This window comes from Mus pahari, chromosome 7 (genome assembly GCF_900095145.1).
Source record: "Mus pahari chromosome 7, PAHARI_EIJ_v1.1, whole genome shotgun sequence".
Taxonomy (NCBI): Eukaryota; Metazoa; Chordata; class Mammalia; order Rodentia; family Muridae; genus Mus; species Mus pahari.
The window spans coordinates 105,466,043-105,493,448 of NC_034596.1; the positions used below are offsets into that span (position 1 = coordinate 105,466,043).

Genomic DNA, 27,406 nt, shown 5'->3' on the forward strand with positions numbered 1-27,406 from the left:
GGCTCCCTTTTTAGATTAGGACTTTCAAATTAGAATTCATTTAGGTTAGACCTATTCTAGAGTAGACTATTACAATGGAAGAGACTCAAACTCTTTTGGGTAAATCAGGTCCACTCCTGGGTAAAAGACACCAAGAGTTAGTCTTTCTTCCTTTATGAGGCATCACCACACTGGCACAAAGGCTGTATCCACCCACTCACTGGATCCATGGAGCAGACATAACCATGGAATAGGGTAGCAGGGATGCAGGGATACAAGGGAATGGACAGTGGTTGTGTAATGGAGACACATTATGTATGTGTAGTATGTTTAGTTTTGCAGGGTAAAAAGTTCTGTGGAGCTGGAGAAGCAGTTCGGTCGTTAAGAGCACTGGCTGAACTTGCAGAGCACCCGAATTTAGTTCCCAGCACCCGTATTGAGCAGTCTCACAACTGCCTGTAACTCCAGCTCCAGGGGATCCAACGCCCTCTTGTGGACTACCAAGCACCTGCACTCACATGCAGATACACAATGTGCAAAAAAAAAAAAAAAAAAAGTTCTGTGGATGGGGGTGGTTGCAGCTGTACCTCAGTGTTAGTGCACTTAGCTAGAATGCCCAACACTGTTAAAACAGTAACTCTCTATTATGCATATATTATAAATAAAACATAAAAAGAGAGCCTGTAGCCGGGCAGTGGTGGCACACGCCTTTAATCCCATCACTTGGGAGGCAGAGGCAGGCTGATTTCTGAGTTTGAGACCAGCCTGGTCTACAGAGTTAGTTCCAGAACAGCCAAGGCTACACAGAGAAACCCTGTCTTGAAAACCCAAAGAGAGAGAGAGAGAGAGAGAGAGAGAGAGAGCGCACCTGTGATGGTGCATGCCTGTCATCTCGGCACTCAGGATGTAGAATAGGATGCTGGGTTCCAGGCCTTGGCTCTTGTCCAGGTACTGGCCAGCAGAGCTTCTGTGCTGGACTAGGAGCCTCTGCCAGCCTACTCCTGGCTGCTGTACCAACCCTCAGACGCCAGAGTCGGGCTGGGATACCAGCTTACCAGGTAAGCTGATCCAGATGTGTCTATCCTGTGGGATCCATTTCTTGGCAGGATTTGGGAAGGGGACTATGAAAAGGAGTTAAACTATCACTGACCCTGAGAATCAACCGATCTTTGGCCCCCAGCTATCCAAATAGCCCTGTTTTCACGTTTCCTTTGTGTTGGGAAATTCACAGAGGACCTTTGACCCTCATCCTAAACTCTGACAGGGAAGTGCTTGGTGTGCCCATGCATGATGGGTGGCATTGGCTTCTACTGACTGTGCTCTGAGCAAGCTGCTGTGGGCATCGTGGGGGCAAGAATGGAAGTCCAACATCTGTCCCACAGAGCCCATAGGCTCTGAACAGATGTGGGTTCTTGAAAGCCTGACTTCTCTGTCTCTCAATTCTACCTGTGGAGTTTCCTAACCATTTCCTTATCTGTTTGAAATTTGGAGTTGGATCAATAGAGCAGAGGCTGGATACTCTGGGGAGGTCATACGATGTGTCAAGAGGCCGCTAGGAGGTAGAAGGCTGGAACTCCTGGGTTCTCATCCTCTTTCTATATTTGGATGGGATTGTGGGTACAGTTCTAGGGTCTTTGTCTTCCCTGGGTGCCCTGTGGAGCAGAGGCAACCCCCAGCTTGGGCCCTGGAAACTCAATAGAAATATCACCCATTAGGACCTCAGGGAGAAGAGGTTTGTGTTTTAAGACAGGCTCTCATTGTATAACCCTGGCTACCTGGAATTTGCTCTGTAGACCAAGATGGCCTCAAACTCAGAGATCTGTCTGCTCTGCCTCCAAAGTGCTGGGATTGAAGGTGTGCACCACTCCTGCCCGGCAGCCTTCTGTTCTTGCCTTCTACAACCTACCATGGCATAGGATGGAGGAGAGTCTTCTTAAACCTGGCACTTGGCCACTGCTCCCAGGAGGAAGAGGAAGTTCTGGGTTTCCAGGGACAATCCCTAAACATAACCCACCCACTCAGCTGCCCTTCCCTCTCTCCTCAAAGCTCGGTGCTTAGGCAGGCAGGGAAAGTAGAGAAGGCCCGAACAAAAGATGGGGAGGAGCCGAGTTCCAAATAGAGGCAAAAAAGAAGCTGGTGTCTAGCAGGGAAATTCCTGAGTGAGCCCATCTTCCAGGGGGCAGAAATTCCCCTTTCTACTCTAGCCTACAACCCCACCTTCCCCAAGGCAGACCCCGAGAAAAGGCCCCCAGCCCCATTCTGGAAAATCTTGTCACTGGGAGCTCCGGAGAAGGAAGCTCAGGTGAGGGCTGTCTGTCATTTCTGTGTGACCTCGGGATAACGATGAAGATGGGCCCCATCACTCAAGGCTTAGTGATGAGAGGTTTTGAGAGGTCCCAGTACCAGTCGTGTGCCCAGCCGCCTTAGGACACCTCCTCCAGGAAGCTTTCCTTCCAGACTTCCAAGGACACAGGGGTGCTCAGAGCGGTAACAGCACGTGGCAGAGGCGTTGAGGTGGGAGAGGACATTCCCCAGACCTAAGTAGGTACTGATTATGTGACGTGGGACAGAGGCTTTGTGCGTGCGCCCCTGCTATGTAGCCAATCAGAGACCGTGGTGGGACAACGGGTCTCCGCTAAGCGGAACTCGTGGCTGTGCACGCATACCAGGACCACTCTTTCCAGGCTATTGGGAACAGCAAAGTGACCCCGCCCCTCTCTCTACTGGCCCGGCCCCGCCCCCAGCACTGGAATCGCCGGGCCAAGGCGTCCGCCAGCGGATTTTCCGCGGTTGCGGTTGGTGGAGCAGGCAGAGTCTGGGCGGAGCCTGCGACTATTTTAGGAGGGCCCCTCCAGGGTCGGGACTAAGGCGTCCTGTCCTGGACACAGTAAGTGACCTCTGCCGCTGTGCCTCTGTCCCTGCCGCTCCACGTCGCTTCCCTTCCAGTCCTGACACAGAGTGTCGGACAGGATTCGCTGGGGGAATGGCCCTGAGTGGCCAAGGGGACGCGGGCGGGATATTTCGAGGTCCCTTGACCTCCAGCATACCCACTGCTAGGGACTTACAGGCTTTACTCTGAGCCCCTCACGCCAGGGCCCGGGATCCCCGCGCGCCAAGTTTCTCAAGTGTTGTAGGGACAGGGACAAAAACGAGGGAGTCTCAGGTTTACAAAAGGAAGGTCCCAGCACTCGCGGGACTCCCTGTCCGGATGATCTCTTGTGGGGCAAGAGTCAGTAAGTTGCAAGACCAGTGAGGTTCTCTGTGGTGTTTAGAATTGAGGGAGGTGACACCATCCAGCCACCAGATGCAGCCGTTCCATGTGTCTCTGAGACCCCTTCGTGCCTCCGCGGGCCAGGCTTGGTGATGCTTTAAACAGCATCTCATCACTCCTGCCGCCTTCCCCCTCTGCAGTCAGGGATACAAGGGAACTTGCTTTCTAAGGCCCACCCAGTGCCAGGCTTGTGATTTGCCACATCCTCTGAGCAGCACTCAGGAGTGAGCAGGAGGGCTCATTCTCATTTTACAAACTGGAAAAATGAGACCTACTGAGGAAGGGTGTTGTTTAGCCCTAATCCTGGTGAGAAGTGTAGCTGAGCCCGCAGCTGCTCCTCCCTTTTATACCAATAGCCTCTGACACTGAAGGGCAACTGGGGCCAGACATTCAGTCAGCAGTTCCATCAGCCAGGCCAGCCCTTATGGGTGTTTGCCATGTGGGTGGGATAGATTGGCACGGGCTTTAAAAACTGCCTGGCCCGACCTCAGGCCTCATAAGGTTAGAGAGAGAGAGAGAGAGAGAGAGAGAGAGAGAGAGAGAGAGNAGGAGAGAAGAGAGAAGAGAAGAGAGAAGAGAGAAGAGAGAAGAGAGAAGAGAGAAGAGAGAAGAGAGAAGAGAGAAGAGAGAAGAGAGAAGAGAGCTCTCTGCTCAGGGTACCTGGTGAGGGTGATAAGAACTGGGGTAGAGGAGCCCAGGCTTTCTGTCCAATCAGGGTGCTTTACCCATGCCCCAGTTATGAGACAAGCCCCTCAGGAAGTGATCCCGAACCTGGGCAGTTAAGCTGGTGGAGACAGAGACAGTGTGTGAAAGAGCCCTTAGAGTGTGTTGTGCTTGGGCAAGCACCTCCCCTCCGCAGTTTCCGGTTCTCCTTTGTGATGGTGGGTCTTCCCAGTTGCCTTACCGGGAGCGGGTCATTTGGAAGAACTGAAGCTACAGCTTGGGGTTTTTATTCCTGAGAGATGGGGCAGGGCAGCCACCTCCTGGTAATGGGTCACACCATTTACCAGAAAGGCCCTCCTTCTGCCCCCTCCCTCCCTCCAGGCTAGCCCACTCTTCCTCACTCTGACACACACAGTCGGGATGTGGAGGCCCAAGAAAAGCCAGTCCTTTGAGGGAGATGCTCTCTGGCCTCCAAGCTCAAGCTAGTGACCACAAGATTATTTTAAGCTAAATAACATACTTGCTGGGGAGACAAGAGATGGGCACCCGGGAAGGGAGGGGAAACAGAAGGCCTTGTGAAATTGCATCACCCCACTTGGAAACAAGCAGGGTAGGCTGCAAAGTGGGCAGTGTGGGCTCCACACTCAAGTTGCTGTGTGACCTCAGGAAGACCTGTGCTTTGCTCACGGGTAAAAGGTTACCTGGGGTCATTTGCCCAGGGTCCGAAGTCTGACCCCCTAATCCTAAAGCAGCATAACATAAGGGAGAAAATCAGTTCCTCTTGTGGGCCCAGGACCACAGCCGTATCTTTGCTTGTGGCATATTTCTGTGACTCCAAAGCTAAATTCAGACCCGTGAAAGAAGGCGGGGGGGGGGGGTTTGCTGGTCTCTCAGCAAAGGTGCTAGGCTTTGTGACCACTGCATGGCTGTGAGCTTTTAGTCCTGTTCTTGCTGTCCCAAGGACTATCAACCGGTCCTGTCTCCGCCTCAGAGTCTGGTGGAGTCAGAGAGGTACTCGCTGGTCACAGCCTTTCCCTCCAGGAGGCAGCACTGACAAAGGAGGGTTTGCCCAGGGGCAGAGGCTGCCCATCAGCCTGGAAACTCTGGAGCCTCCAGAGTTTCCTTGCCTAGGGAGACAAGCTTTGAGCACTACAGTTCCGGTGGCCAAGGAGAGGGGAGGGTTGGGGACCAGGAGTTGAGGGGTTTTTACAGGAGAAAGCAGAGGGAACACTGCTGGGGCTGTGAGCGGCTTGCACTCTGGGGTGGCCTCTGGGGTCATCATTTCCCATCTCCAACCCGCAGGCCTGAGCCAGGGTGATGCTGAAGATGGTGACCTTCTTCCAAGGGCTTCCTGGCCAGCAGTCTGTGCCAGGGACCCTGGACTTCGCCGGAAGCCCCCCAAAGCCACGCTCTACATCCGAGGCTGAATCAGAGACCTCCATGTCTGAGGCTTCCTCTGAGGACCTGATGCCATCCCCGGAGGCTCCCGATGGGGAGGAGGAGTCTGCGAAGAAGAAGGAGAAGAAGTCCAAAGGACTGGCCAACATGTTCAGTGTCTTTACCAAAGGGAAAAAGAAAAAAAAGGACCAGCCCAGATTATCAGATCTGGAAGTGCAGCCCAAGTCCAGGCCCGAGTTAGATGGTCCACTGCCCACAGGTAGGCTGTGGTCTCAGCTGGGGCTGGAACGGAAGGAAGGGGTTGGTCCAGGTTTGGGCAGTGTAGGGGAACTCATAAACCACTACTCAGCCAGGACAGTGGGCAGGTGAGATAGCTAAGCAAGCCACAACTCTGGGAGAGGGGGTTCTCTGCTGCGGTCCTGTATGGGACATTGGCCTCCTACCTGGGACCACAGCCTCCTCTTGTCCCGGGGGGGGGGGGGGGGAGGAGTCGGCCTGATGCGGGTTTCTGGGTTTCAGTGGAGGAGCTCAAGGAGGCCCTGCAGCGCGGGCAGCTGGAGGTGGCATGGCAGGTGCTGGCGTTGGAAAGGCAGCTCGAGACTGCGGCAGCGGCGGGTGGCACCAGCAATGAGGAGCTGGTGTGGCGGCAGAGCAAGGTGGAGGCTCTGTACGTGTTGCTGTGCGACCAAGTGCTCCGGGTGCTGCGGCGGCCACTGGAGGCGGCGCCCGAGCGGCTGAGCCAGGCGCTGGCTGTGGTGTCGCAGGAGGAGCTCGAGGACCGGCGGGCGTCCAGGGGACCCTTGGCGGCGGCACTGGAGGCCACGCGCCCGCGGCGATGGCTGCAGCTGTGGAGGGGCGTCGTAGCGGAGGTAGCAGCGGAGCGTCTGGACGCGCAGCCTGCCACGGCGCCCGAGGGCCGCTCGGAGGCCGAGAGCAGGTTCCTGCACATGGGTCGCACCATGAAGGAGGACCTGGAGGTGGTGGTGGAGCGCCTGAAGCCGCTGTTCCCCGCCGAGTTCCACGTTGTGCGCACCTACGCCGAGAGCTACCACGAGCACTTCGCCTCCCACCTGTGCACCTTGGCGCAGTTCGAGCTGTGTGAAAGGGACACCTACTTGCTGCTGCTCTGGGTGCAGAACCTCTATCCCAAGTGAGCAATGCCAGTGGATGGGATGTGTCCCCTCTGCAGGGAGAGGTGCTGAGACACCAGAGCCAGACCCTTGAGTTGGGGAACTGTACCAGGCAGATTGGCTTTGCACTTTTATTTTCTGGACCTTTCCCGTTCTGTTCTGCTGTTGGGGAAAGGAATGAACAGAAAATGGACCCTGTTATTAGTTCTCTAGAAGCCCCACCCCCTCATCAGAACAGGGATGAAATCGAGTAGGAGGGGCTGTGACAGAGGCATGGAGACACAGGGGAGGCCAGAGCACAGGGCTCGAGAAGAGACCTGGTCTAGGGGAGTCAGGCAGTATTTATGTGCTGAGTCAGTCCACATTTTCATGGGTGTACAGTCAGGCAGGGAAGGGACAGAACATTCAATGAAGGAATGGGGAGGCCGGCATTCCAGGCAAAGGGAGTGACAAAAGTGCAGGCAGCTCAGCTGGTGCGTCTCAACAGCCTCAAGCTAGAGAGGTAGCAACCAGGGAGTAGCCTTAGGTATCCCTCTCAATTAACCATTCAGATAGAGTCCCCAGGAGCCCATTGAGACCTGAGCACCTTAGGTAGGAGGGAGGCTGTTCAGATGGTGAGCACTTGGCACTCAACTGGTCTGAGCCTCAGGCATCCTTTGATTGGCCCAGACACCATGGATCCCAGAGCATGCCCATCATCCACACCGCCTGGGGGAGAGTGACTTGTGGGGACATCATAGCATTAGAGACCAGGGATTCTTTTTTTTTTTTTTTTTTTTTTAAAGATTTATTTATTTATTATATGTAAGTACACTGTAGCTGTCTTCAGACACTCCAGAAGAGGGCGCCAGATCTTGTTACGGATGGTTGTGAGCCACCATGTGGTTGCTGGGATTTGAACTCAGGACCTTTGGAAGAACAGCCGGGTGCTCTTACCCGCTGAGCCATCTCACCAGCCCTGAGACCAGGGATTCTTACTGATTCCTCAGACCTGAGTGTAAAGTCTGCAGGAGGGAGACTGGGGGTACGGACATCCTGGGCAGTGAACAGATTGGTGCTGAACCAGCCTGGGGGTGGGGGGATGTGGAGAAAGGACACAACAGGGTGTTAGGTGAAGAACCAGCAGGACACAGGGAAAACAGGCAGGGACTTCCAAAGATAGCTGGGCCCTGCTGTAGCTCCTGCTGGCTTGCCCTGACTCACCAGGAAGTGCCAGGCACTCATGCCCCTGCCTGACCACCTTTCTGCTTCTGTGATATTCTGGGGTCTCCTGACTTGGGGTGTAGCTGCAAAGCAGGAAGCTAAGGCTAGTCTGAACATGAAGTCCAAGGGAGGCCCAGAAGGACCAAAGTGCGGCTCAATGCATCCAAATTACTGAAGGGCACAGAGAGGGTCCTTCTCAAGGTTCTCAGCAAACAAAGGGCCTTTAGGAAGTGCCAGGGCTGGGCAGGTCCCCTGGGAACTCTGGGCCACTTTGAGGCACCAAGAAAGCTGCATGGAGCTGCTCCAGGGCAGCCCTTCCTGTTCAGCGGCAGAGGCTGACCTGGCAAGAGTGGAAGGACAGGCTGGCAAGGCCAGTGGGGTCAGAAGCTGTGCTGTAGCCGTGTGAAAGGGGAGACCTGGTAGATAGAAAGATCAGATTTGAAAGCTGGCTCTGGGGTGAAGGCATCATTGGTGGCCAGGTCAGAAGCAGAGGAAAGGAGGGAACTCCTTCAGTGAGCTGGGCAAGGGAGGATGGGGATGGGGGTGGGGTAGGGGGGCCGGCGGGGGTGCAGGGCAACCCCAAGAAGTCTGGGAAACTAGTTTAAAGCAGGGGTGGGTGGGGAGGGGGGGTAAGAAGATGCAGGATGACTTCATCCTGAACTAAACTGGGTATGGTCTTACATGAAGAGTCCACCCTGGTGGTGGTGGGGGTGGGGTGGGGGGTGGGGGAGGATCAGAAGCTGAGAGGTGTCTGAGCTAAGCTACTGGGCCACTGCTGGGCTGTGTTCTCAGGCCAGTGTCTCTGCCCGCAGTGATATTCTCAACAGTCCAAAGTTGGCACAGGAGCTTCAAGGTGTCGGGCTTGGGAGCCTCCTGCCCCCGAAGCAGATCAGACTGCTGGAGGCCATGTTCTTGTCCAATGAGGTGGTAAGTCCAAACGTTAGGGGTGGGGCCGGGGAGGGCCAGGAGGGAAGAGCAGAAACAGGACTCTAGGCTCCCAGCATGTGACAGAGATTTCTGAATGAACTTGGCAGACAGGCTTAGTGCTACCGTGGTGTCTTTTCCCCTAGACCAACGTGAAGCTGCTCATGACCCGAGCTTTGGAGCTGGAGTCTCAGCGCTGGGCCCAGGATGTGGCTCCCCAGAGCCTGGATGGCCACTGTCACAGTGAACTGGCCATCGACATTCTCCAGGTACCACTAACTGACCCCCTCAGTCCCTTGGTGCACAGGGACGGCCACAGCTCGGATGGGGGTGGGAGGACCTCAGAGCTCAGGTCCCATGCTCCCACATCCTCCCATGCTTGGCCTGGCCCAGCCCAGCCCAGAGGGGGGTGTTATGCTATGCTCACCCACTGCTCCCTGCAGATCATTTCACAAGGCCAGACCAAGGCTGAGAACATCACTTCCGATGTGGGGATGCAGATAAAGCAGTTGCTGCTGGTGGAGCTGGCTGCGCTACTGAGGAGGTGGGTGTGTCTACAGCACACAGGGGCCCCAGCACCAATGAGCCCCTGGCCCTCTTTGCACTTAGGGTGGGGAATCCAAGCTAAGTCAGTCCTTCCCTGCCTTTGTCAAGTACAGCGCAGCATCCTCTGCCCCTGCCCGAATCCAGGGCACTGCAGCTTCCAGTAGGGTGGACTCCACAGGGAGCTGGCATGCTTCAAAGAAGAGATGCCACCATGAGGAATGGAGGCTCCTGCCATCCCTTCCCATGACACCCTCAGAATTCACTTGTTTTCCTCCCCACTTCTGAGAGCACCATCGACCTACAAGGACACCCTTTGGCCTCCCAGTTGTAGAGAGGGACTGGGGAAGAGGAGGGACCTGGGAAAGGAACGCAGACCCCAGAGTCAGGCAGCACTTTCTCATGCGCCCTAATGGGACTCCGGCTCCTCAGGTTTTGCAACTTGTAATATGATGTTTAGGAGCTTACAGCCCTTCCCAGCAACCCGCAGACCAAGGGAGTGGCCTGTACGGTCTCGGTGCTTGGACTGCAGCTGAAGGTGCCCCTTCTGGTTTTGTCAGCTACCAGCGCACCTTTGATGAGTTTCTAGAGAAGAGCAAACCCCTGAGGAATTATAGAGTCAACATCATGGCCAACATCAACAGCTGCCTGTTCTTCCGGTGAGAGTGCTGAGCAGATTAGCCTGATGGAAAGACAGGACACATGGGAAGTGGAGCAACTTGGGAGGAATTAAGGGTCACGAGGCTGTGAGGAAATGACTGGGCCTGGAGCAGCCACAGCAAAGGGGTGGGGTGCTGAAGGAGTCACCAGGATGCAATCGACTTATTTATTAGTTTAGCCTTATGATAAAACTGTGAAGCAGAGGACAAGCTAGGGGTGGACAGCTGGAGATTTGCCAAGGGCAGGGGGCGGGGAATGTGCCTGGGGCATCCATGGGAAGACTCGGCCTGGATCCGGAAGGGAACAGGAAACTGCTGAGCCTCCAAGGACCAGTGCAGGACGCTGCAGGCTGAGCAGGCTGTCACCACCTCCTCCTTTCACTCTCCAGGACTTCTGTGGAGCAGAGGTGGCAGATACCTCATGATTCTCTGAACCGCCTGCTGGAGCCTTTGAAAGACCTCAAGGCCCACGGCTTCGACACCCTGCTCCAGAGCCTATTTTCGGACCTGAAGGTATCAGGAGCTGCATTCTCCCCTGCCTTCCTCCTAAAGTCTGGCACGGGAGAGGAGGCAGGGAAGGGGGTGTGGTAGAAGCTACACACACACACACACACACACACACACACACACACACACACTGTGCCTCAGACCCGTGAGAGGCTCAGCCTGGGAGATGCGGTGTTGCTGGGGATGTCCATGTGCTGGCCCCCTGAAGTGCTCTCTGGCTGACCCACCTGACATCCTGACTTTGCCTTGGCCTGGGAGGGTCACAGGGCTTGGGAGCTCCTGGGGAAGGCTCCTTCTACCCCATCCCTGTCTGCCAGTTCCTGGAGCTCAGGACCTTTGATAGCCAGATTCCATCTTGGGGGAGGGATGGGGGAGGTACTCAGAAAGCCCATGAGAGCTCCCCTGCACAGCCTCAGGACTGGAGGTGCAGAGGGCAGCCAGTGGGTAAGGAAAGCCCATGCATAGAGTGACCCTGGATGCCCTGGCACAGGCTCAGCCCAGCTGAGCACAGGGCCTTGTTTATGCAGGAATTTATTTATTTAAGAAGGGGGAGGTGGAAAAGACCTCAGGGCTGCAGACAGGCTCCTTTTGGCTCTCCTGAGCCACAGCTGGGTGACCTTGGAACAAGGGTACACTCAGGCTGCCTCTGCTTCCGATCTGAGAGCAGGGACCTGAGAGCCCGCCAGCTCCTGGAAAGCCCTTGGGACCCTGCTGGCCATGAGTGTCTATGTGAGGGTGTCTGCCCTTAGCCGCCCTTCCTTTCTGGGTGTGACCAGACATCCTGCCTCTTGCCTGTCCCAGCCGCTGTTTAAGAAGTTCACACAGACCCGCTGGGCAAAGCCAGTTGAGACCCTGGAGGAAATCATCACTACTGTGAGCGCCAGCCTGCCTGAATTCTCAGAGCTGCAGGACTGTTTCCGGGAGGTGAGGACTGGGGGATTGGAGAAGTCCGGACACCCACACTGACGAGCAGTGTTTATACCCCACACCCACGTGTGTTCACACATGCACACAGACATGCAGACGCCCATGATCACACTTTTGCCTCTATGGACTGGCTGGGTTTCTGCCTTGGAAGCTTCAATTTGGGGGAGGAGATGGGCCCCTAGGTGTCCGCGGGTGGCTCACTCCCTCTGGCATCTGCCTGCCCAGGAGCTCATGGAGGCCGTGCACCTGCACCTAGTGAAGGAATACATCATCCGGCTCAGCAAACGGCGCCTGGTCCTCAAGACGGCCGAGCAGCAGCAGCAGCTGGCAAGGCACATCCTCGCCAATGCGGATGCCATTCAGGGGTTCTGCACTGAGAATGTGAGCACCCCCACCCGCCCCAAGAACCCTGGACAACCCCACAGGGCCTCTCCAAGCCTGGGTATCTACTGCTCTAAGTGTCTCCTAGTGTCCCTGGGGGAAAGGGACATCATCCTTCAACCAGCCCTCTCCCTTCAGGGCTCCACGGCAACCTGGCTGCACCGCGCCCTCCCTATGATCGCTGAGATCATTCGCCTGCAAGATTCCAGTGCCATTAAGATCGAGGTGGCCACATATGCCACTTGGTACCCTGACTTTAGGTAAGCACTAGAAGCTCTGAGGAAATGGTTTGCCAGGTCCCCACCGTGTCCTGAGCATGCTGGGACTAGAGTCTCCTCATGACCCACTCAACTGTTAAGGCTCCACACTTGAGGTGGGGTTATGATGTCTGACTTATACCAGGCGCTGACTTCATGCCAGACACTGTGCTAGGAACTCAAGCATTCGGCATTATCAGAGCCCCTGAAGGCTGGCGCTGCTCACCGTTCGCAGCTGAGACCTAGGGAGCTGAGGGAACGTGACCAAGTTAGTATGACTAGTGATGACAAGGCCAGGTGGCGTGTTCCCGCACTCGTGTGCTGAGCCTTGTGTGATAGCGCTATGCAGTGAGAAAAGTGAATCCAGGATCTATCACTCAGCCTGGAGGAGACTGTGTCTTACACCCTCGTGTTCCTGTTAAGGTCCTGTCTGAGGACCTGGAGAACCATGGATGGTGCTCCTTCCTAGGCCAGGTCCTCTGATGTGACAGTTTGAATTAGTCTTGACTCAGGTTGACCTAGCTTAGCCTAGCCCAGCTGTGACTGACCCGCTCTACCTGATCATTCATCTGTCTGTATACATTGAGCTACACACACGCACAAGCCCCCATCCACCTATCTACTGGTCCATCCACTAGTCTATGTGCTTACCCACTCTCTTGTCATCCACATATCTATCTGTCTACCTGTCTACCCACTTCCCTGTGTAGTCGTCTATCTGTCCTCTGCTTACCCATCTATCTGCTCTCCTGTTCTGTCCATCCTTTCAGTTACCTATCCATTTTCTGCTCACTTACTCCCAACCCGTCCATCCGTCCATCCATCCATCCATCCATCCACCCATCTACCCTTCTATGAAGTTACTCATCCATGTGTCCATCTGCACATCTATCTGTCCATCTGTCCATCCATCCATCCACCCTTTCATGTAGTTACCCATTCATTCATCCATCTGTCCATCCTTGCACTCTCTCATCTACCCTTACCCCTCTCCTTTGCTCCCACCGACAGCCCTTGATTAGTATTCTGAATACTAGACCCGCTGCTGCTCTATGCTGCAGGATGCGGTGAGGTACTGGGCAAGCTGGGTCCCAGTCCTCTTCCTGTAGCTTACAGCCTGCTGAGGGCTAACCATGATGAGATGATCAGGCAGAAAGAGAAAATTCCAAGTTCTAGTGAATAACAGGGGCTGCTGACCAGAGAGTGCAAAGCCACTTAGAGACATGACATTTAGCTGAAACTTAAAGAGAAGGAGTTGGTCACCTCAAGGGCGTGAAGAGAAATATTCTGAGGTGACAGTCAGTGCAAATTTGAGTCTGGTGGGTAGGGGAAGGAAAGATCCAGGGAGGGCAAGGCTGCCTACGGGGCAGAGCAGCTGGTTGCAGGTTCTGTGGCAGCATCTGGAGTCAGGACATCCAGCAAGGGCTGTGAGCAGGGGTGTTTGTGACTGTGGGACTGACAGGGTGTACTCTCTCCTTACCAGCAAAGGCCACCTGAACGCCATCCTGGCCATCAAGGGCAATCTACCAAGCAGTGAAGTCAGGAGCATCCGGAACATACTGGACATCAACACGGGAGTGCAGGAGCCTCCCAGACCTTTGTTCTCCCTTATAAAGGTTGCTTAGCTTTTTCCAAAGATCTGATATGCTAATGAGGCCCGGGGAACATCAGGCACCACACCAGTTGGGGATGCACAATGGCTCCAGCTCCATGACCCATCACCAGGCTCCCACATTCTGCTGCTGCTTCTGCCCAGCCCTGGCTTGGGAACAAGATCTGGCAGCCAAGATTGCACAGATGATGGGTCCAGTGGGGTCCACACCCTACTCAAGGGAGCTAACATGTGAAGCATGCAAGAGATTTCTTGTAAATGATTATTCATCTTGGGTAGAGTGACCTTTGTCTACCGACACTGTAGTCTGCCTTTTAATGGTCTGCGTAGCCCTGTCCAGCTCCCTGGGACCGCGGCGAAGCCTCATTTATACCATTTTCTTCAGCTCAGGGATGTCATGAGATAGAACTGAAAACAAGGGAAGAAAGAAGAAATAGTATCTAACCTGGGGCCTGGAAGCAGGCCTGTGAAGTGCCCATGACAGAGCTAGACCCTGCAAAGTGGCTCCTGGTACCACTCAGCTAGGAGGACCCTCTTATTCACTCCCCGTGGGCTGCCCTGCCCTCTGTGTGTGTATAGATGTGTTTGGGAAGTGACCCTGGAAGCCTTGGCAGAGCAGGGACCTCCTGAGTTCTCTCAGATCAAATCTTCTCCCATTTAGGAACAAGCAAGCCTAAGGCCACCCTCTGAAGTCTGGTGGGAATGCAGGGGTCTGGCAAGTGCCTTATTAGCTTCATGTTGGTGCTGTACCAAATTTCCAAGGCAAGTGTTCCTTCAGTTCTGCAACGTTTCCTTCAGTTCTGCAAATCAGAAGTCTGATACTGAACTGAAGTCTAAATGTGGTCAGGGTCCACTGCCTCCGGAAGCCCCAGGGAGAATCATTTCCTGGTCTTTCCCAGTCTTTAGAGGTTACCCACAGCTTATGTCTGAGGATCTTGTACCTTCAGATCCAGGAACAGCTACATATGTTCCTCACACCACCACAGTCTCCACTGGTTCAGATCCCACCGTGACGTAGGATCCCCGTGACTGCAGTGAATCTGCCCAGAGTCTCAGCAGCCACCACATTAACTCCCGCCACCCAATAGTCATTGACTATGGGGACCAGTGGGTCCCACAGGGCGCTACACTGGAAAACAGGAAGGCAGTTTGCCATCAAGGCACCTGCTACTCCACGGACCCTGCTCCTCTCTAGCCATGAGAGCCCTTCTCAGCACTGACCCAGCCTTGACGCTTCATGACTCGAGGCTGGGATTTGAAGCCTTTCCTGCCCCTTTCCCAGGTACTTGCTGGAGCTGGCCAGGGCGAGCAGTGCACACAGTTTTTGTATTCTTGTAGACGTTAGCTTGTTGATGACATTAATATTGTTAATATTATTTTTATAGTGTTGATTTTTGTATGCATGTACTCAGGACAGAATCCAGAGATTTTATATATATAGAGAGAGAGAGCTTGATATAAAACAGATTTCAAAAGTGACTGGAGGGCTGGTGAGATGGCTCAGCAGGTAAGAGCACCCGTCTGCTCTTCCAAAGGTCCTGAGTTCAAATCCCAGCAACCACATGGTGGCTCACAACCATCCGTAACGAGATCTGGCGCCCTCTTCTGGAGTGTCTGAAGACAGCTACAGTGTACTTACATATAATAAATAAATAAATCTTTAAAAAAAAAATAAGTGACTGGAGTGGTTTATTTGGGGAAATTGCAAAGTTGGGGGAGGGGCCGAGCTGTTTCTAGTGGCTTCTTCCACCTCCTGTGTCTGCAAACCCTCTCTCTAGTTCTGGTTCACTTCACAGTTCTGGCTTCCCAGCTCCTAGGGTCCAGCCTATGGTATGTTTGCCCCCTCCCAGATCTAGATGTATTCCCTCACCCCTGCATGTCTCTTTGCCTAGAAGTTGGCAACTGGTCATCCTAAGGCTGTGGGGCAGAGCTGGTGGTGAGATGTGGGATGTCCATGCTTGGACTCGGTGAACAAGAAGTTTCTGGTTTACATGCAGTGGGAAGGGCATGATGGCCTCCTCCTCTGCATCCTGCTCCGGACCTAGGATCTGAGGCAGAGCAGAGTCTCTAGGGAATAAGGGAACATGACAAACCTATTTCACAAAGTTCAAGAACTCAGGGCTGTGGTGAGATATTGGCGCACCTCCCAGTGTCCCAATGAGGGGCGTGTGGTGTTTATCTGTGTGTGCCTGTCTCTGTGTCTGTGTGTCTTGCTGGAGAACTCCATGGGATGGGGATGGGATGAATCCCACCATGAAGAGGGAAGACGGACTGGCTAGAGAGCAAAAGGACAGCTGGGGCAGGATCCCTCGTTGCCATGCCATCAGCTGCAGACTTGTGCTGGTCTCAGGCTCCCTCGCAGAGCGCAGGGAACTGGAGTCAGACATTCTTACCATACCTGGTACCTCCCATTAGCGTGAGTGGAGGCCTCGTGGTTGAAGAGCAAGAGGAAGCTAAGCTTCTGAGCCAGGTGGCCACAGCACACTGAGCCCCCCAGTGCCAGGGTGCACACATAGAGGATGACCGGGGTGTCTCCAGTGGCTCCTGGCTTTCCGTAACCGTGAGGCTTGGCTCCGGTCACTAGCCGAGCTGCCTCACCTTCTTCACCAGTCACTTCTCCAGGAAAATCCCATGAGAAACAGAATTTGCCCCAGAAAGGGGAAGTGAGTCATCCGGCCTGGGGGCAGAGGCTCTGTACATCAGGCCTGCCAGCTCCCGAGGCTGAGCAGGGAGGAGATCACCCTGTATGATCTCACTGCTGAACATCCTTCCGCCAGGGCCCACACGGAAGGGCTGATCTCCTCAATGCCCACTGTTTTCAGAGGCCCACACAAACACCAAGTAAAAGAATAGTTAAGGAGAGCCAGGTGGTGGTGGCGCATGCCTTTAATCTCAGCACTTGGGAGGCAGAGGCAGGCAGATTTCTGAGTTCAAGGCCAGCCTGGTCTACAGAGTGAGTTCCAGGACAGCCAGGGCTACACAGAGAAACCCTGTCTCAAAAAACTAAAAAATAAATTAACAAACAAATAAATAAATAATAATAAAAACAACAATAATAATATAGCCACAATTTGGGCTGGTGAGATGGCTCAGTGGGTAAGAGCACTGACTACTCTTCCGAAGGTCCTGAGTTCAAATCCCAGCAACCACATGGTGGCTCACAACCATCTGTAATGAGATCTGAGGACAGCAACAGTGTACTTATTTACAATAAATAAATAAATCTTAAAAAAAAAAAGAAGAGTTAAGGAGAGCTAGCACAGCAGGGCGCCAGTTGAGGAGACTGGAGAGATCGGTCACAACTCAAGCCAACAGGGTCTGGCCAGAAGAGAAGACGGTTGGCTGGAACCCCAGACTTGAGGAGCCCCTAGCGCAGACCTGGACTGAGAGTCACCTAGACAAAGGTGGGCAGATGGAAACTGGGAACAGCCAGGCTGTAGGGGGAAAGACGGTGGAATTGTGGAGTGAAAGCAAGTCCTGGGAGGGGACCCCGTCAGGAAGATAGGCTTGAAAGCAGTGAGTTAGACAGGCCAGGTTCATTCCAGCTGTTAAAGGAAGGGTTTAGAGAGTTTGAAGAGAGGATATAGTGACTTGTGACCTGGAGGAACCCCTCAGGCTGCTGCCTTGAGAATGGGAGGCAGAGACGAGCCCCTGGAGACGTCATAAGGAGCACTGATGCTTCCAAGGGAAGGAGGAGGGTGAGGGAGGACTCCATCTCTGGACAGAGATGGCTTGTGTTAAAATCAGTTTATCAGCCTGTAGTCTGGAGAGCTACTTCAGAGGTGAGGAAGCCCTTTAGGGGGCTGGGAGCCTGGGGAACACGGAGAGGGGCTAAGCCAAAGTCGGTCTGAGAAGTCTGCAGAAAGAGAGTGTGGCTCATTACAAGACTAGAGTAACAATAGTGCCCTCGGTCAGGTTGTGGGGAGCCAGGGCTCCACTCTCGCTGTCCTGACATCATGCTGTGGGGTGGGGTTTGAGACTAGTAGACAGATCTCATAATGGCAAGACCCTGTCTAGGACTTTACCTGAGCTGCAGGCCAGCAATTGGGCAAAATGCCCAGTCAGCCACTTCCATTGTTGAAGCAAAATACTGGAAACTCCCAAAGTGCCCATCAGAGGGCACCTGGGATAATCTCAGCACAAGGAAGGTCTGTGCAGCTGTGAAGAGGAGGGAGGTCCCTCTGTGCTGACCAGAAAAGTCAGATCGAATAACAAAGGGAGAGCATGGTACACAACGCTTGTCATCTTCTGCCTTCAAACAAATGAAATCAGAAGATAAATATACATTAAACTTGTGTGTTGCTGGAGTGACTTCATGGTGGAGCCCTGTGTAGATGTTGGTATTTTATACTTAAATGCTTAATCGAGGAAATGAAAGTTCTTGGGGACCCAGGAATGGAAAGGAGCAATGACATTCAGTGTAGGATGGTCCAGCCACTGTTAGCATTTGGTGGGGGCAGGTACACCACAGCCTGAGGTTTTTCCAGCCATGTTCAGTGGCTCAAGTGCAGGCAGACCAAGAGTGATGGAGTTGGGTTCAACTATTTCAAGAAATCCTACCAGAGAGTGAGCTAAGTTGAGGTGTGAAGGGCTTGCTGGGCAGAAGTTCTCATGGAGGAACCATGGGGTCCCAGCAGGCAGGGAGAATGGGACATAAAGGGGTCAGGAGTCCTGACACAGGGATGCATTGAAGGATGGAGGAGTCAGACACAGGATTCGTGTGTCACAGAGGAGAACCCTGGCGATGGAGACCGTGGGGCTGCTACAGTTGCTGATCAGGACAGAGCTGGGGTGTTCCCTGAGAGTGTGGCTGACATCACTGGGAGCTGAGAGTTCAAGGAACTGGCCAGTATCACATGGATGCTGGTGGGAACCGCAGCTGGTGTCCTCTGAGAATTCAGGAGGCAAAGAGAGAGGGGAGCAGATGACAGCAGCCTGAGGAAAGGAGAGACTTCTCAGAGAGAAAGCTCCTCTGACAGGGTGAGCAGGCATTGACCTCAGCAGGGCTCTGCCTTCCCTGTACTGAGGCAAGGGGAGAATTCGCCATTTATTGGGGGATTAGCCTTGCTCTACCTTGGAGTCCCACCCCCACCCCAGAAGGATAAATCTATAGGATTCCAGTTCCCTGGGCCTGAGCTCAGGAGGTATGCAGACATTAAACCTATGGTAAGGACTGAGTGAATCATGTCAACCCTTCTGTATAAGACAGCAGCTGTCATTATAAAGTCTAGTATCAGGAGCAGGCTGGGGTATGGGTAGCCAATGTCTGCACTAGAGGGACACCCCTCGGGTGGGTGGAGGGGAGTTAGCTGATGTGTAGGACTGATGCACTTGGAGGTTGGAGCCACAGCCTCCTGTAGCCAGGTGCCTCAGAGGATCCTGGAGCTGATGGATCCTCTGAGAGACTCTGGGAGACTGGCCTGAACTGGACACACGATGGCAGGAGGGATTCATTCATGGTCAGAGAGTGTCTTAGTTATAGTTTCCATCACTGTGAAGAGACACCATGACCAGCATCCAGGCAGTCATGGCACTGGAGGAGCTGAGAGTTCTTCATCTTGATCTGACTGCATCCAGGAGACTGACTCCCACGTGGCTAGGAGGAGGGTCTCAAAGCCCACCCCTACAGTGACACACTTCCACCAACGAGGCCACACCTCTAACAAAGCCACACCTCCAACAAGGCCACACCCCCTATAGTGCCACGCCCTCGGCACTCTTCTGGTTTCTGCTCCAGTCACACTTGTTGGTGTCTCATGGCCACATGATCGAGTCCATATGCACGAGTTAGAAATACGTTGTTTTCCCCTGTGCTCTGTGGCCATCCCTCCTGCCACCACAATCCACTCTGACCACAGCTGTATACATCCCTTTCATGAAAAAAGACCCATTCCTAGGTCCCCAAAGCCCATGCAGTGGGGACCACCTCAGGACTTAGTGCTGATGCTCTCAGCATGGTTCCGTGAATGAAGCCACACTTCCTTTCCTGCAGTGCTGGGATGGGACCTATCTCCTCGGTCCTCTGCAGCGCTCTGCCACGGAGCTGCATATCCAGCGCCTTTCAAAAACACTGGGGTTTTCAAAGCTATTGGAACTTACTGACTTCCCTGGCTGGCCTGGAACTTACAACTCCTTTGACCCAGGGGTCTCCTTCTGCACCATCTCTCTTGATCCAGGGATGCGTGAGCTAAAAGGCCAGGTTGGGTGACTAGACACACTTGTTGTAGAGTACTCAGAGAGGGACAGAACAGGATGGCTGCTTTGGGTCATGTCGTGAAGAGCAGCCATGGAAAATTCCAACAGCTGCATGGCCTTGCTCCCCAGCCGGGGAAAGGAACTGCACCTCAAAGGAGAGGCTGCTTTGCGTGCAGCGTTTACTAGGAATCGCTCTCCGTGCTTCCAGAGTAGTGCACAGGCAGTAGCTGGGCCCTGAGAACTTGTGACAAAGCCATAGAGCCCTGAGAGAAGCCTCAGGGAAACTGAGCCCTTCATAGCCAGCAACCCAGTTAAAAAGAAAACCCTTCTGGCTTCGTTGTCCTCCTAGCGCCCTCTGCTGTTGCTACTGAGTACTACCAATTAGCAAGGGACGAGTGCCAGAACTTAACATTTCATCCTTTTATTCTCATATCTGATCAATGTCCAGGCTGGCCTCAAACCAGTCCAGGATGACCTTCAATTCCCCATCTTCTGGTCTACTTCCTGAAACTTGGTATTACAGGCCTGCACCACCACTCCCAGCTTGTGTGGTGCTGGGGCCTTGTGGGTGCTAAGCAAGCTCTCTACCAACCCAGCGGTGGCTTAGAACGTCTAACCTTTCTCCACACAAGCGGTATCCATCTTTCCTAAAAAGAAGCCAAATGGCAAGTGGCACCTCAGCTTCCCCTTAGTGATGTCTCACGCCCAGCTCCCCAAAATTGGTTGATGGATTAAGATATAAAGAACTTAAAATTGAAAGAAATTAACTCTCATTTAAGGTGAGTGATCTCTTTCTAGAGTTCTCGGCTCAGTGGCACTGTGAGCCCTCAACAGCCACGTGGCAGTGTCATCCTTCAGTTTAATGGGACTGTTCTTATGCTTGTAGTTGAAGGGCCTCCCTTGTCGAGATAACACCCTTCAAGGGGGCAGAACTTCGGGACTTCCGGGACGAGAAGTCATCATCCTGCCGATAGGTGTGGGAGCATGGACACACCCTGTCCTGGGTTTACTGGGTTTTGGCTGTGGAAGACAGCCACGGTGCTCTCTGCTCCAAAGCACGCGTGAAATCCTGTAAAGCAGAACACTGCCCTTTCCGGCATGCTGCCTGAGTGGTCCCAACCGCACATCTCAGAGTCACTCAACCGTGGTGTAGGACCATGTGCTTCTGGGCGACGGGACAGGAGTAAGACTGCGTATCAGAAGCCCACTGCAGCACTTACTTGGGAATGAAATTAATTTTTTAGTTGAAAGCAATGGTCCGTGGGATACTAAGATGGCGGATGAGACATATGGTGAATCCACAGACTCAGCTGCTAACACATGGGCAGGGAAGGCCGGGCCATTCCCAGCAAGGAAGACAGTGTTACGACAGAAATGTTTTGACATATGCAGCTGGCTGCCTTCTCCTAGGACTGGTGTCACCAAGGGTCACGTCCCTGCTAAAACCAGATCAGTCTGGGACACTCATCCCATGCCACTGAGCCAACACATAGCCAATGCATAGCCAACGCTTAGCCAAGGTGTAACCAACGCTTAGCCAATGCATAGCCAATGCATAGCCAACACATAGCCAACGCGTAGCCAACGCGTAACCAACGCTTAGCCAATGCATAGCCAATGCGTAACCAATGCGTAGGCCCCATCACAATCACCACAGCACAGCTGATTCTGGTCCTTTGAGCAAACACTGGACTATCTAGGGGAATCGTTGTCCTTGCACTCACGCTGAGGTCGTGACCCTCAGTCCTTCAGAACGTGACCTTATTTGGATACGGTAATCACCTTAGTAGGGTGAGCTCTCAGCCAACGACCAGTGTCCTTTCAAAGGAGAGATGTGGACGCAGAGAAGCAGCAGCACTGGAAGCTGTTGACAGACAGATGAGGTTTCTCCAGGCTCAGGAAGGTCAAAGATGATTAAATCATCCAAAGCTGAGAGGAGCTTGGAATCGATCTCCCTCACAGTGGTGTGTGCGTGTGCGTGCGTGCGTGTATGTATGTGTGTGCATGTGTGTGTATGTGTGTGCATGTGTGTGCGTGAATGTGTGTGCGCGCGTGCGTGTGTGTGCGTGTGTGTGTGCATGCATGCATGCGTGTGTGCATGTGCATGTGTGTGTGAGTGTGTGCGTGTGCATGCGTGCGTGTGTGTGCACGTGCGTGTGCATGTATGTGTGCATGTGCGTTTGTGTGTGTGTGCGTGTGTGTGTGCGTGTGCATGCACGCGTGTGCATGTGCGTGCGGGCGAGTATGTGTGTGTGTGCGCATGTGTGTGCGCATGTGTGTGTGCGTGTGTGTGCGCGTGTGTGTATGTGTGTGTGTGCGTGCGTGTGCGTGTGTGTGTGTGTGTGTGTGTGTGTGTGTGTGTGGTAGGTTTCTACCCTGCAGAACTACGAGGCAATAAACTTCTGACATTTAAGCCACCTCTCCATGGTGCTTTGGTGTAGCAAATCCAGGCCACTCACACTGAGAACTCCACAGGGCTGACTGGCAAGACTCTCATCACCCCTAGAAGCCAACCTTCCAGAAACCAGCGGGAGAGGATGGTTTTCACTCAGGATGCTAGAGAGCCAGAAAGGAGACAGATGAATGTCCCATACCCACTGCTCCCAAGCCTTGTGAAAAGGATCCCTGAGAGGCTCAGGTTGGGGCTGTGTGCAGTAGGCAGTTTCCCCTGGAGTCTGAGTCAAGATGTCTGATGTTTTGACACTGACCGGAAGCAATGTTTACCTAGTGACCTCCTATTCTTATCTTGACAGTAAGACACCAGGAATCTGGACCAGAGCCACATCCTGGTAAGGAAAAAGGAACAGGCATAAAGCAAGACGGAGCCACGGATGGCAACAGCCTGTCACAACACTTCTGGCTAATCAGATCCGACCAGGAAACTGCACCAGTATGGCGAGCTCCTGTGCTGTGTGCGGACTGTTCAGATAAGATCGGCTCTTAGAGGCAACGGTAGAGACGAGCTGTGGTGGGCAAGGAGCTGATTAATCCTAGCCAGTGATTAATGCATACAGAGTCTGGGATTACAGGATGGAACGGGTCTGGAGATAGAAGATGGCTTTGGTCTATAGAGCATTGTGAGTGAATGCACTGTATACATTAAGGACGGGGCCAGGGTGGGCTGGAACGATGATTCAGTGCTTGCGAGCATATACTGCTTTTGCAGAGGATCCCAGGTTGGTACCAAGCCACATGTCAACTCACAACCACCAGTCTCAGAGAATCTGCCTTCTTCTGGCCTGTGCTAGCCCCAGGCATACCTGTGGTGAGCAGACACTCATGCAAACAATACGACACGCATCTAAGTAAACAATCCAAGAAGAAGGAAGAAGGGGAAGCTTCATGTGTGTTTTATTGTAAATTAAAAAAAAAAAAAAAGAAAAAAATGGAAAGAACTAGGTGTGGTTTTGCACACCTTTAACCCCATTACTCGGGAGGCAGAGGCAGCAGATCTCTGTTGACTTTGAGGCCAGCCTGGTCTACGCACTGACTTTCAGGCCAGCCAGAGCTACACAGTGAAACTCTGCCTCAAAAGAGGAAGGAAGAGAAAGATCTGGTGTGAACTTTTACATCTGTATTCCCGTCATTCCAGGAAGCTGAGGCAGGAGGATTGTTGTGACTTCAAGGTCAGCTTTGGCTATAGAGCAAGACCTTGTCTTATATAAATAAATAAATAATAATAACAATAAAAAGAGGGGTGGTCTGGGGAGATTTGCACTCCTGACTGCAAATGTGCAAGGAGCCTTCGAGCCTTGGAGTCAAGAGTTGGTTATAGAAGATCTCCTGAGAGCAGGAAGCAGGCATTACTGCCTGTGACAAATCACTGTGAGCAATGAACTACACTGTCTCAAAACAACTTCATTGTCCTTCTAAAACATCTCCCCTCGACTCAGCCTCCCCAGATATCCCGAGGATCTGGCTGCTCTTCTAGGGGATTTCCAGCACCCACATCAGGCTGCTCACAACTCCCTGAAACTTCAGTCCCAGATGAGCCCACCCTCTTCTGGGCTCTGTGGGCATCGGGCACACACATGGTGCGCAGGCATATACACAAGCAGACACTCATGCACACAAAATAAATTTAAAATTTTAATTTAAGGGCTGGTGAGATTGCTCAGTGGGTAAGAGCACCCGACTGCTCTTCCGAAGGTCCGGAGTTCAAATCCCAGCAACCACATGGTGTCTCATAACCATCCGTAACAAGATCTGATGCCCTCTTCTGGGGTGTCTGAAGACAGCTACAGTGTACTTACATATAATAAATAAATAAATCTAAAAGAAAAATTTTAATTTAAAAAAGGAATAGCAAAGGATTGTTTTTAAAGATGGGGAAGATGACTGCACTACAGACAGTTTTAAACACACAGATACCAACCTTATACCCCAAGACCAGGACCTTTACTTAATCCCCCAGATGGTTCATAAAGACTGAATTTTTTGTTTGTTTGTTTGGTTGGTTGGTTTTGATTTTTTTTTTCAAGACAGGGCTTTTCTGTATAGCCCTGGCTGACCTGGAACTCACTTTGTAGACCAGGGTGGCCTCGAACTCAGAAATCCGCCTGCCTCTGTCTCCCAAGTGCTGGGATTAAATGTGTGCGCCACCACACCCCGCAAGACTGAGTATTTTTATCATCTTTGGAAAAAAAGAGAAAGAAACCTAATCTATAAACAATGAAGTTACTAAAGCAAAGGGGAAAGAAATGATTTCTGCATATTGTAGCAGAGAGCAAGGGGGTTGACATGGTCAAGAGGCATCATGGGGAAAATGCACTATTGTCCCCATTTGGTAAAAGCAAATAGAACCTTGAAATGAATACAGAGAAGCAGATAGTTCAGGTCATAGCTGCAAACCAAGGGCCAAGGGTAAGGTTAATTTGCTCCAATAAACATACTACCCCAGGACAGTGGCTACAGGTGCTCTTCATGACCACAATTCTTATGCTTCTCATTCTCCAAGGTCTGTCCAACTCTTGCAGCCCTGTCCGGTCCGTCTCTGTTAGGAAATGACTGGCATCCCCATTCCCGCTCCCAAGGCTGGGCATTGAACATGCTGAACAAGTAAGTCTTCGTACTCTGCTACATCCTCAGTCCCCTTCTCTGCTCCAGGATCATTTGTTGTGGGAAAATAAATCTCTAATTTCTATCCAGCAATGTGGTCAGGGTCAGGACCAAAACAGAGGCAAGTGAGACACCAGGCCCAAAGTTCAGAGAGACACTCACAGGTCCATCTGAGCTGAATCCACATCTGATTTTTATCACTCGGGGACTTCATTCTTAACCAGCCCCTCACTTCCCAGAATGGTGCTGGCTGACTGCAAGGTCATCTTGAGGCAATTAGCCTGGGAGACTCCTCCTCCTAGCAAACACAGGCAATGACTGGAGCCCTCCAGGCCGGCAATGGAGGTCTGCCACTGTAGAAGCTGGCAGCTGACCATCTGTGGGGTATGATGTCCTACAAGTCTTGCAAATAGCTGACTTATTCTTCTCTTTGTGTCTTCATCCCCAGAGAGAAAGATGGCCAGCTTAAAATGAGCCTTCTTTAAGAGATGGATACGCCTAGGAACCGAAATGAACAGACATCTGACCACAGCCATAAGGCAGAGCCAAACTGAACAGGAGTCTGACCCGCAGCTGAGACAGATGCAGAATGAAGGCAGAGAAGCCAAGCTTTCATTATGTATATTGGGCATCTTCAGGCCCAAGCCACGAGTCTGACTTTTAGTAAAACCAGACTTTAAGTCCCTGTTCTGGGAGCAGAAGACACAGGCAAGAACAGAAGGCACTGGCTAGGGATAGGAAGTACCAAGGTAGGGGACTGACAAAAATGTGCGCGCACCTAGTACAGAGCATATAGGAAACATGCAGAAACTGTCAGTGCGGAATTGCGCTGTTTGTTGGGAGGAGCAAGAGGAACCTGGCCTTCATTGGCTGGCATTGGGCACTCACAGCCATGCCTGCCTGCGTGTTGGCAGTGCGTTTCCCTTGGAGACAGAAGGGACCATTAGAACACCCTTACTAATTGAGTGGAGAAACCAGCTCAGTATCGTCACCAATGGCCTATCAGGAAAGCCTCTCTGCCTGGGCCGGCTGTCAGACCATGAAAGATGAAGGTTAAGGTCACATTCTTGTGATGTTCCTACCCAGGGAGAAGGACCTTCATTCCTCTCTTACAACTTCACAAGACTCCATTGTTGGTACACTATGATTGCTCCCCTGCTGCCCGCTGAGGACACTTGGGGAGTTTCCTGCGTTTTTCCGTAACAATGGAAGTGACTGATCTGGTGCCTGTGTCATTTTTGCATAATTGCTACTGTATGGATCAGATGAAGTCCTAGAAAGGGCATAGCTGGCCTCTATGTATGAGATCTGTTGCCTAAATCCCTGCCCTCAGGGACTCTAAAAAAATGACGTCCTCAGAGCAGTGAGCGAGGGAGTCTGGTACCCACAGTTTCATCACTTTTAAAAATATGAGGAATCTTTTAAGAAAGTAGAGTAACCGGTACCTGGGATTGGGGAGCAGGGGGAGATGAAAGGGACAAATCAAGAAAGGCCATGAGGAAACTCTTGGTGACAAGGACTGTGTATCCTCTCTTTTGTCATGATGGTTGCATGTGAATATGTGCATGAAGGCTCACTAAGTGGTGTAGGTCATATTGGCTCAGTTCATAGAGTATACATTGTGTCTCAATAAAACTGTTTTAAAAAGCAGATAGGTTATTTTTGTCCCATTAAATTAAAAAAAATAAATAAATACAGTGAAAGCAGAGAACTGACCCTACATGTTGTCATCTGCCCTTCATCTATGTGCAGTGCATCTGTGTGCAGTGTGTGTAGTGCATCTATGTGCAGTGTGTGTAGTGCATCTATGTGCAGTGTTGCAGTGCATCTGTGTGTAGTGTTGCAGTGCATCTGTGTGCAGTATGTGTAGTGCATCTTTGTGCAGTGTGTACAGTGCATCTGTGTGCAGTGTAGGCAGTGGTGTGTACACATAACCACCACCTCACACAAGTTGTGGTCTGCCCTGCATCTGTGGGCAGTGGCATATACTCATGACCAGCATTCACACATACATGCAAAGTAAACAAATGAATGAATGGGAGTAAAAATACAAACAAACAAAAAACAACAANAACAACAACAACAAAAACAGGCTAGGCAGTGGTGTCACACGCCTTTAATCCCAGTGCTCCAGAGGCAGAAGCAGGAGGTTCTGTGACTTTGAGGCCAGCCTGGGATACATAGAAAGACTCTAACTTAAGTTAAAGAGCTTGTATTGACCTTGCAGAAGACCCAAATTTGGTTGCCCGCACCCAAGCCAGACAGTTCACAACCACTATAATCACAGCTCCAGAGGATCCGATGTGTTCTTCTTCAATCTCTAGCACCTGTACACACACACACACGCACACACACACACACACACACACACGCGCACACACACACACAGAGTGATAATTTTTTAAAGTGTTTTAATTTTTGTGGGATTGAAATTAACTACAAGCACTGTTTATTCAGCTGTTACTAAGGCTTGATTTCTCTCTTTTATCTCAGTAAAACTGAGCCTCACAGAGCTTCCTGTTACTTTAAAAGTAAATTATTGATTCTCCAGAGTCTGGTCCTGAAAATTATAATCCATGGCTAATCCATGTCTTTAATCCCAGTGCCGGAGAGGCAGAGGTGGAACTCTGTGAGTTCAAGGCCATCCTTGTTTGCAGAGTGAGTTCCTGGCCATCCAGGGCTACACAGAGCAATCCTAT

General features: G+C 52.2%; 1 protein-coding gene across 1 annotated transcript; it reads left to right on the forward strand.

Annotated features, from left to right (window-relative positions):
- Window positions 1–2,792: 2,792 nt before the first annotated feature.
- Tnfaip2 (TNF alpha induced protein 2) lies at window positions 2,793–14,933 on the forward strand. Its single transcript, XM_021202195.2, has 12 exons — window positions 2,793–2,866; window positions 5,216–5,570; window positions 5,831–6,461; window positions 8,457–8,571; window positions 8,715–8,837; window positions 9,012–9,112; window positions 9,672–9,770; window positions 10,160–10,283; window positions 11,079–11,201; window positions 11,430–11,585; window positions 11,724–11,845; window positions 13,326–14,933. Exons 2-12 carry the CDS (start codon window positions 5,231–5,233, stop codon window positions 13,465–13,467), a joined length of 2,076 nt encoding a protein of 691 aa, XP_021057854.1. The 5' UTR covers window positions 2,793–2,866; window positions 5,216–5,230; the 3' UTR covers window positions 13,468–14,933.
- The last annotated feature ends 12,473 nt before the right edge of the window (window positions 14,934–27,406 follow it).

Excerpts from the sequence above, each read along its gene's own strand:
- Tnfaip2 (XM_021202195.2), top strand. The coding sequence starts at position 5,231 with ATGCTGAAGATGGTGACCTTCTTCCAAGGGCTTCCTGGCCAGCAGTCT. Across the intron at positions 11,586-11,723 it reads AGGGGTTCTGCACTGAGAAT|GGCTCCACGGCAACCTGGCT; the intron begins GTGAGCACCCCC and ends CTCTCCCTTCAG. Across the intron at positions 11,846-13,325 it reads ACTTGGTACCCTGACTTTAG|CAAAGGCCACCTGAACGCCA; the intron begins GTAAGCACTAGA and ends TCTCCTTACCAG.